The sequence below is a fragment of the Aquila chrysaetos genome (assembly GCF_900496995.4).
Source record: "Aquila chrysaetos chrysaetos chromosome W unlocalized genomic scaffold, bAquChr1.4 W_unloc_3, whole genome shotgun sequence".
In the NCBI taxonomy this organism is placed as follows: Eukaryota; Metazoa; Chordata; class Aves; order Accipitriformes; family Accipitridae; genus Aquila; species Aquila chrysaetos.
Window position 1 is genome coordinate 3097637 of NW_024470323.1, and position 10613 is coordinate 3108249.

A 10613-nucleotide genomic window follows, 5' to 3' on the forward strand; every position below is an offset into this window, starting at 1 on the left:
AGTTCCCTCTTCCCACCAATAACATCGTGAACCATGCCTGTATTTCACCTATGCACAACTTCTGCAACAGTGCACTTGATAATTTTATAGTTCACCTAACCTGAAATTTGCTCTGTTCCTACTGTCAAGCTAATTAAATCCCTTCCCTCAGTAACTTTGTATTTCAGTTAGAAGAAATATAGAGTTTGTATCTATTGCAATGTATCCCTTGGAAAACCAGAATCGTTAAACTTCCATTTAAATCAAAGAATCTTTCAAATTATTTGTCTGCTCATTATTCATAACAGCAGCACAATATTGCAATAATTGGAGGTGCATTAAAATTTTGCTTTTACTACCTATGCATGAAAGCTGTACACGTGGAAACTGTTTGTCCTGGTTTCAGCTGGGATAGAGTTAACTGTCTTCCTAGTAGCTGGTACAGTGCTATGTTTTGAGTTCAGTATGTGAAGAATGTTGATAACACTGATGTTTTCAGTTGTTGCTAAGTAGTGTTTAGTCTAAAGTCAAGGATTTTTCAGCTTCTCATGCCCAGCCAGCAAGAAAGCTGGAGGGGCACAAGAAGTTGGCACAGGACACAGCCAGGGCAGCTGACCCAAACTGGCCAACAGGGTATTCCATACCATGGGACGTCCCATCTAGTATAGGAACTGGGAAGGGGGGGCGGGGAATCGCCGCTCGGGGACTAGCTGGGTGTCAGTCAGCAGGTGGTGAGCAATTGCACTGTGCATCATTTGTACATTCCAATCCTTTCATTATTGCTGTTGTCATTTTATTAGTGTTATCATTATCATTATTAGTTTCTTCTTTTCTGTTCTATTAAACCGTTCTTATCTCAACCCACGGGTTTTGCTTCTTTTTCCCGATTTTTCTCCCCCATCCCACTGGGTGGGGGGGAGTGAGTGAGTGGCTGCATGGTGCTTAGTTGCTGGCTGGGGTTAAACCACGACACTGTTGAAGCCACTCAAGACCCAAGCACTATAAATAGTGCTCTATTGTTAGTGGATAAAAGATGAAACAAATCTCCCAGCACTGGAGCACAGCACATCCTATTAAATGTTAAGCTCTGCCTGTGCTAAAAGTGAAAGGCTACATCAACTGATAAACTAGTCTGCAGATAAGGCATACAACTGGGAAGAGTTTGCAGCTTCCCCAAATCAACACAGAAGCAGCAACTTATCTTTCTGCCTCAGCAATGGCAGAAGCTGTTATAAGATACTGGGTGGAAACTCCCATATGCTATCAAGAGCAGTTTGCTGTCCAAGAGCTGGAAGCACACAAATTGGATCTCTTTATATGCTTTGCCAGGCCCTTCTACAGCTGCACTGAGTAACAGAAGGTGTATCACAGAAAGTACAGCTGGGGCCGGGAAGAGCGGCCAGGAGGAGGAGGAAAACACGTGCTTTCAGGTCTTGCTGGGTGTTGTGCAGTTCTGCCCTGAAGATATCATTATTCAGACTTTCGAAGGCTGGCTCCTGATTAAAGCTCAGCATGGACCTAGGATGGACAAACACGGTTTCATATCCAGAAGCTTTACCAGACAATACAAATTACCTAATGGAGTGGAGAACAAAGATTTGTCTGCGCTTTTCTGCCATGGTGGCATTTTGATTGTTGAAATTAAGAACTCTGTGGGAAAGAATGAGTCTTGTCCATAGTTTATTGCTGAGAGAAATTTATTCTTAATATAACAAAATAATATCATTCAAGCAATGCTGTAGAGTGTAGTAAGCATGTGGCTATATTTATATTACAGTAAAGGAAAATCTTTGTATGTATTTTTCAGTATGCTGAGTTTATTGTTTGATGTGAAATGTTAGACTGCTTGCCTCCAGCTACATATGTGCTGGAAAGCCAGGCTTTTTGAACAGTAGAAAATTTAGGCTAGTCACAGCAAGAGAAAAAAAATTCTATTTGATAACATATTGAAAAGAATGCACATTTATTACTTCAGTAGGAGGAGTTGTATTTCTAAGGAATTTATCATACATATTCATAATCCTTAAAGAAGCAATAGACAGGTTGTGAGTTTTATGGAAATTTAATTTACATACCAAAATTGCTGTTTTCTAATTTTTGAGATTAAATTCTTCTTCCTTAGGCTCCGGAAAAGCACACAAACTGAAGGATACTATTAAGAAAAAAGCCCTATTTCCACAGTTCAAGTTTGCATGCAAAAAACCCTTAAGAGATTACTTTTTAGAAGTGTGTTGCATGTTTGAAACTATAAGAAAACAGAATAATCACTGACTATATTTGTTTGAAAACACAGTAAGTAGAAATGATACTTTCTGTCAAAGACAAATTAATTTGAAAGAAAACATTCAAAGACATTTAGAAAATTGTGTTTGTTTAATGTATTCTGCTATCTATTAGCAACTAAAGAAAAAATATATTGCTTACAAATACTCAAAAGGATCAAATTCTTCCTTGTGAAGCCCCGGTAATAAAAAGGCATTACTCTAGCACAGACGCCTTTATTCTTATGCATTTTAGGTAGTCTTGTTGTTCAATCAGATGAATATTTTATTCTTCACGTTACTTGACAGTTTAGGCCGAGATCCCACAACTGTGTCTTCAAGAGCAAATTTTTCTGCCTATGTATAGTCCCACTCTCCCTGTATCAACATGGGTTCTACATGGATCTAATTTTAAGTGCGGGGTTTACTTACTACAGACATAGGTTTAATTTCCGTCCCAGTTTCTCTCATTTCAAGAGAGTGGTAGAGATGAAAAAAAATCCACTCACTATATCTAGTATCTGGTCTTCTCAACATTAAAAAAAATAATGCTGTAAGTGAGTTTTTACAAACTCAAAAATTTGAGGAGATCTGCAGCTGCAAGCCAAACTGCCTCCTTTTATATGTACTGGAGATGAGTATGACTGCTGTGCTATAAATAGTAAAGGAATGTGGAATGGAAAGTGCCAAGTTAAATACAGACTCTTTATGATAGCCATCTGCTGCTTGGACAAATCAAAAACATATTCAGATGAAACTGAATACAAATACAATTTTAAGAATATGAAAAAAATCTGATGAACAAAACTTGAGCTCTCGCTAGCTGAAGCTAGTTTAAAATGAAAGTCCTAAGCTTGTACTTCTGCACATGTCCATTCATTAGAAAGATTTATGTCGTGATTGTTTAGACTTGAAGATATTTGAAGCAATTGACTTTAGAAAAGTGCGTAGTCTAATTCTTGCATTTTATTTATTACTTGTACTAAAACTCACAAGGAATTTGTACAACAAATGCAGAATAAGGTCTGGATTGTAAATTTCCATCATGTGCAATTATTTTGTTTTTTGAATAGAGCAGAAGCCAAGAACCTAATGTTTTCTAACAAACCAAACCAAATATAAAACATATGTCCCTACATTTTCACTCAACCCACACTTTTCCCTCATATTGCCTGTGTTTAATTTGTGTATTGGTTCAAGATAATAAGAGGATGATCATGCTAGAAAATCAGATCTAGATTCTAAATACTTTTAGGTCAAGAAGCTTCCTCAGCCAGGAATCTGATGGAACATATAACATGGTTTAAAAAATATGAATTCTAGATACAGGTCTGGATTTAAACTTTAAACACTAACTTTATAAAAGCTCACCCATGGTTTCCATATCACCTTATGGCACAACTGTTGGGATATAGTTCAGAATCACCAGTTAGTAACCTGCTTTGGTAATTTTTGTTTACAGATAATTTTGTAAATTGGGTCACTTAAAATTATAGATTTTTTAAAAAACGATTCTACGTATGATTACAGTGATGGTATTCATAGCCCTAGAGATGAAAAAGGAGTTTAAAAAAAAAACTGATTTACTTATTTCAAATTAGATCATGATTAAACTACTGGAAATTTGGCAAGGAATTAGACCAGACAGCCAAAATCATATTGTCTGTTCTATATATGTTAATACCATGGTTACACTCGGGCCTGCCTCACAAAACTGGATGGAGAATTTAACATTTGGCTGTTCTATATTGTAGGTCTCTTCACATTACTCTGTGCCCGGTTCTGTACTTGCTAACAACATTGTCAGTCAGAAACCAGTGGAGCGTACTGATCAAAACATGGCAAGGATGTACCCAGGCAGATTTTATCTTCTCTAGTACCCAGAGCTTTACAAAAGCCTAAGTCTGTGCTCCTTCGTGAATGGGAACTTGCCCTGGCCCAGCACTGGAGTGCTTGTGTAACAGGGACCACACTGGAATATAGACCTGCTGCTGGCTTCCTGCATTTTAGCACTAAGTACAACACAGCAGAAAGTGCTTCTCTCCTCTTTTTAGTGGCAGTTTTTCAGAAGTTCTTGGATGAATGATTTTTATATGTTTACCAGAACAGCATCAAAGTACTTGGCAGAGTGTTTCTGAATTGTCTGTAAAGAACTGTTTTCACATATTGTATTTGATGTTTTACTTTTATAATCTGATTAGAACTGAATGTGAATGTCACGGAGAAAGCTGCTAATATTGCTCATGGACAGCAGAATGAGAAATTTATAAACAGCAAAGGATTTCAGAACAGCTACAGCTTAAGACAGGTTTAAGACATTCTGATGTGATAAAATTAAGAACCCTGATATTGGCTGCCTACAAAATCCTGGCTCAGAACAAGCAATAAATGTTGCTGCAAGCCCTGCAGAGCAAGTGTTATGGAAGTTTCTCAGTCCCCATCAGTGAAGGATTACTTTTGTAATTGATCTGACTGCTCCTCCAAATGGATAAAGATGCATGAATCTAAGCACTGTAAAAAATGCTTTCATAGAAGAAGAAAATATCTCAATATCAGCACTAGTCTCCAAAAGCAAGGTCACAAATATACATTTCTATGTGATCCCTGTGGGCAGAAAGCCCACAAATGCCTTGGACTTCTTGCCTTTTTATAGTATCTGCTGTATCCAGGTGTATGGATTGTCCGGCTCATAGTTCACAAACAAGTTTCACCATGTCTAGTGCACACAGGCGACTCATGGGGGGTTACAAAAGTGACCCAGCCTTGGGTTGCCTTGAGGCCCTGTCTCTCTGCAGAGACGACTCACGGGGAGCTGTGTAGACAGCTTAGCCCTGGGTTGTCTGATAAGCCCTAAACTAAACAGGGCAGCAGCTGCACCATTCAAAGAACCAAAACCTGAACTGAGCCTTGAAATCCCTTAGCAAATACTATGCCCTGAGTCTCAATCCAACCGCTATCCAGTTGCTGAGGAAGCAAGGTAAAAAAAACCAAACCCAAAACCTGGAGGGTTTCAGCTTCAGTTTCAAATTACAACCTTGTGTATTCAAACAATCACAGACCAGCAAAGGAAAGATAAGGGGAAACTCCACTCAGATATACATAATCCATTTAGGCATATATCATAATCCACTCAGACATAGTCATACACACCATTCCACAAGTCGGGGGATAAAAACTCTAAGATTCAGGTTGGAAATGGGGGAGTCACTTCTCCAACTATACAGTTGGCTTGTGAAGGAGACCCTTCCCCCCCTTGATCGGGACGCCGGTCGAGGCAACTTCCCTGGGATTGAAAGCCCTTACCTGGAGGGGTAAGTGAATATTGTTTATGCTTTAAGTTTGTAAACGCGTGTGTGCTTGTGGTTGTCTGTGAATCGCTTGTGGTTGTAATAATGTACTACTCTTGTCTTAAAAAATTGCAATAGTGCATTCCTCCATTGTATCTGTAAAACCTGCAATAGTGGCGTGTTAAGTCTGTAAGTGAAGTTCAAATAAGTTGTTTGCTTGAACCTTGCAGTTAAGCCTGCGAGTGAAGTTGAAGTCGTTTGCTTGAACCTTGCAGTTAAGTCTTTTTCCACCGCACCAGGGCATTTGAGAGCTCTCTACACAATCTGATACTTGTAGTGCAGTGAACCGAGGCTGACATGACACCCATCAGTCACTCAGTAGCCATTCAGCTACAGCCCTGGGCATTGGAAAAGAGGAAAAGAAACCCCTGGGCTATCATGGTAGCAAAATTCCTTCTAAGAGGGGTAGGTCTTGCATTCCTTACTCAGTTCATAGCCAGGAATCAAAATGTGCTTTTTCATCTGAGTAATGCTACAAGATTTGACTTTTAATGGGAGTAGGAATATTTCTGAAAATATTGGGTGCACCTTCTCTTGTTTGAAAGGGACGCTGACCTCTGTCTTGCTGACTACCAGAGACAATGGCTGGCCCCTATCATCTAGAGGACAGCATCTCAGTGGCCCTATGCTGTGAACGCAGGGGGTAAGTCTAAGGACTTAGACCTGTACATTACATCAGAGATACCTGAGCTGACCCCACTCATGCTAACTCTGGAGCCAGAAGTACTGTCCCTGTGTGCCAACTCATGTCCAGAAAGCCCAGACTGTCCATTGCTGTGCACAGGCTAAAAAATCATCACTTATTAAAAATACTTTCACAGATGGAAAGACAGGAGAAACATGGCACTACAGCTCAGGACTCCCCATCCAGGTTAGTGCTAGCATGGGGGTCTTGGCTCTCCGCTCCACAGTGGGCTGTAGCCTCACCACAAGTCCCATCAAGCTCCTTAAAAAGACACACTCTTTAACCACATGGTAATACTGCTGATGCCAGCATTTTCAGGAGGAAGTATGTCTAGTAGCCACTTGCACAAGTAGGACTGATGCAAGTAGAGAATCATTTACAATTCCTCTTGTGTTCTTTGGTTTCTTTACTGTGCTTTGGGCTGACCCTGACCCCCATGAGTACTCCTCTTCTGCTGACAAAGCATGCCGCTCCCGAGCCCTGCGAGCTAATACAGAAGCAGCAGCAGGCAGGTCTGTGTATGGAGAGGAGACAGAAAATTGTAGGACCAGAGTGGGCCTTGGCCCATAGTGAGCAAGGAAGCCCACCAGAGGTGTCTCAGGGGAGCAGGAAAAACTCCAGCTGGTTCAGAATATATTTTTATATATTTTAACATTTTAAGGCAAAATATTTAAGCCTCCTATGAGAAATACTTGACTTTTTTATACAATGAGCATTTTTAAAGGGCTGAGAAAGGCATTTCAAAATAACTAAAAAATTTAGGTTTTTAATAGAAAAGGAATACCATACATGGACTAAACCCTTGGTGTGCTAGAATGAATGTCACCTACTATCTTCAGCTATGTTTCTTTCCAATTGCACATCCCTTTAATTTTCCCATCCATTAATTGTACATTCCCATCATGTAAGCAGAGATACCATGGCAGAATGTCCAAAAGTTTCATTTGCTCTTAGCAAAGTTGGATGACATGGGAGTTAAAGTGTGAGTGCCCTATTGTAGCGGTGTGCTCCCCCCCCAACCTGACCTGTATTTCCTGTAATCCTGATCAAGTGATAACCACCAGCAGCAGTGGTCCTAATGGATGTGTCTGGTCGTGTGGATTTGGGGGAGACAGATAACAACACAATAGCCAAGGGCTAATTTGAACAATGCACCCATCTAATCACAGTGCTGGTCAATGTCCGACTCAAGCCAAATTTGGAAGAAACTAACACCTGTAGTCAGTATGTAAATATGACTATGAGTCAATTATCTTACTCCATAAATAGCAGACAGCCCAGGGCCCGCTGAGCTCTCCTGCACAGCAGTGGGCTGCATGCCAGGATCTCCTCTTGAGTAGGGACGCCTCTCAAGGTTACTCCTCAAGGTTGAGAGAATCCTTATCGTGTCAGATACTCGGTAAGTGAATTGGGAATAAGTGCACTTTGAAATCTTAGCTAAGTGATATCAAGGATTGATTGTGCACATATAATCCTTTAGGCATAAACTGTTGACCAAGTCTGGGACTAAGTCTGGATCCAGCCACACCTAAACTCCCCTCTGAGAAGGAGTTTAGAATGCAAGGGGCTCCTTTCTGAACCTCATGACTCAACGGGAGGGTCTCCCTGGCAGTTTTGTCTGACCCTGTCCTCTATGCAGTAAATATAAAGTGAACCTTGTCATTGAATCTTGTTAAACCACTGTCGCATTTACTATCAAACTTTGTTAAATCGCTGTTTTATACTGTCCTGATTTCGGCTGGGATAGAGTTAATTTTCTTTCTAGTAGCTGGTACAGTGTTATGTTTTGGATTCAGTATGAGAAGAATGTTGATAACACACTGATGTTTTCAGTTGTTGCTAAGTAATGTTTAGTCTAAAGTCAAGGATTTTTCAGCTTCTGATGACCAGCCAGCAAGAAGGCTGGAGGGGCACAACAAGTTGGGAGGGGACACAGCCAGGACAGCTCACCCAAAGTGGCCAAAGGGGTATTCCATACCATGTGATGTCATGTCTAGTATATAAACTGGGGGGAATTGGCCTGGGGGGATCGCTGCTCAGGAACTAACTGGGCATCGGTCAGCAAGTGGTGAGCAATTGCATTGTCCATCACTTGTTTTGTATATTCCAATCTTTTTATTATTATTATTGTCATTTTATTAGTGTTATTATTATCATTATTAGTTTCTTCCTTTCTGTTCTATTAAACTGTTCTTGTCTCAACCCACAAGTTTTACCTTTTTTTTCTGATTCTCTCCCCCATCCCACTGGGTGGGGGGGAAGTGAGTGAGTGAGCGGCTGCGTGGTGCTTAGTTGCTGGCTGGGGTTAAACCACGACATATATCAATAAGCATATTGCTACTTCTTTCTTACGAGTGAAGCGCATCACTCCATCCATGACACCTATCTAAAGTAGTCACCCCAAAATTACTACAGTCGTGTCCTCATCACCTCACACTGGTTTACTGATTCACTGTAAGCTAGTCAACATGTGCAGTCATCCCTTTTGTTGGCTCTGCATGGAGTTGGTTTTATCTGGCAAGACTTCCTCATTCAGGTGCCACTGTGCAGCCTCCAGGGCCATCTGGCGTCTCACTCTCTCCTACCACAATATCGATGCAGCGCAGAGCTCAGCTGGCTGCTCCTGCAGCTGATTCCGATGTCCAAACAGGGCTCCTGCAAATGGAGGCGCTTGGGAAACACCGTGTGGAAACAGCCAGCTGGTGCCACATGCGGCCTGGTCACACACAGCAGGGGCAATCAGCTGGGCTCCAGCATTAGATGTGAGTGGTTACCCGTGAGTGGGTGACTGCACAAGCGGTAAGATGGATCAGAAGATGTTCTGGGGTCCAGTGGCAATAATTCCTTTATTATTAGTTCCACTCCTCATTTTCCAGGATATCCTGCTCTCCTCTTAGCCTGGATACTAGAGTTAATTAACTGTTCCACAGACGCCGCAGCAGTGCAGTGGTGTAGGCACTAATAGCAGGCATAGCTTTTCTGAGTGAATGAACTGATTTTGAATTTGGATGTTGGGTTTAAATAAGTCCAAGTCTTAACTAATAGCAATAGCATTACATACATACATCAAATTAATGAAAGGAAATTATTTTCAGAGCATGATTTGACAAATAAAAACATAATTCTTGTACTCTGTTTTACAAGGCAGACAGAAACTTATGAGCTACCTGCAGTGGTGACAGCCATATGCATTTTAATAGTATTTCAAATATATTTTTTGTAACTTTATCATAATTATCCAAGTCCTGGTGTCATGATGAGTATGCATCGTACAAGATGCACCATAAATACAATCTCTGCCTTAATGTATATATGAAGCCTGAAGGCTTGATCCTGGAATGAAACTGATAGGGACTCAATGCAGATTAGGAGACTCTGAAGCAAACATATGCAGAAATATGAATTCCGAGACTCATTCTATTGTACTACCCATAGCAATATTTATCTGAGACCTTCTAGAAACTTCAGCCTGAAATGGTTATGGTGTGGAGACAGTTAAGGTTTCCAGATTTATAGGTTTAAAGGTCAGAAGGATCAATGATGATCCCCAGTGTGATCCCCTGAAGAGAACCCACATCATCTCACTTGCTAATTTCCTCATGAAGCCCATAAAATGTTTAAACAATAACATGTATTTAAGTAAGACATCAAATCTTAATTCAAAGACTTCACTTGATAGAAAACCCACCCCTCCATAAATTGTTCAAGTGTTAATAATCACCACAGCCAACAAAAAGCAGGTTTTCCCTAGCTTTCTGAGATTTGCTCAGTGATATAAATTTTACCCTAAAACTAAAAGTAATAGTCTGGACAGCTCTTGGGACAGTCTTTTTACTATCCTGATGTTGTGATCCTGATAGTTTGTCTTACAAAGATATAAATGTTTAACACCTGCTGCTAAACACCCTCTTTAGTTAGTAATAGAACACAAAGGAATTCATCGTCATTAAAAACTGTGAATATCATTTTTCCACATAAAGAGCAGAAATATTTATTGAATACCCTTTGATATATTTAATATCTCTCCTGTATCACAATTGGCAGTTTTGTCATCTTCATGCCATACTCTAAACTACTACTCATCTAAACTATTGTTAGGATTTTGTTTATTCCTGTGGAAGTCCTGCCTGTTGTCCCACTGGCCATATAATTTTTAATATGCCTTTAGCTTTTTCTCATAACTGTTAATTGCTATTTCTTGCTATCAACTTCTTAATTTTTCCATTTCCACTTTCACTTGCCCTTTTTGTAACAATATATTTTAAATTCAGATAATTCTATTTATATGAATACAGTTCTGTATTCTTCTAAATGCATTCAGAATGACCATAGGCAGGTTCT

At 40.1% G+C, this 10613-nt stretch overlaps 1 protein-coding gene across 1 annotated transcript; it reads left to right on the top strand.

Moving 5' to 3' along the window:
* Positions 1-991: 991 nt before the first annotated feature.
* Positions 992-4951, top strand: LOC121233013 (heat shock protein beta-3-like). Its single transcript, XM_041121608.1, is given in 2 exon segments — positions 992-1287; positions 1289-4951. Coding segments are annotated over 2 exon segments (462 nt in total). The 5' UTR covers positions 992-1195; the 3' UTR covers positions 1659-4951.
* The last annotated feature ends 5662 nt before the right edge of the window (positions 4952-10613 follow it).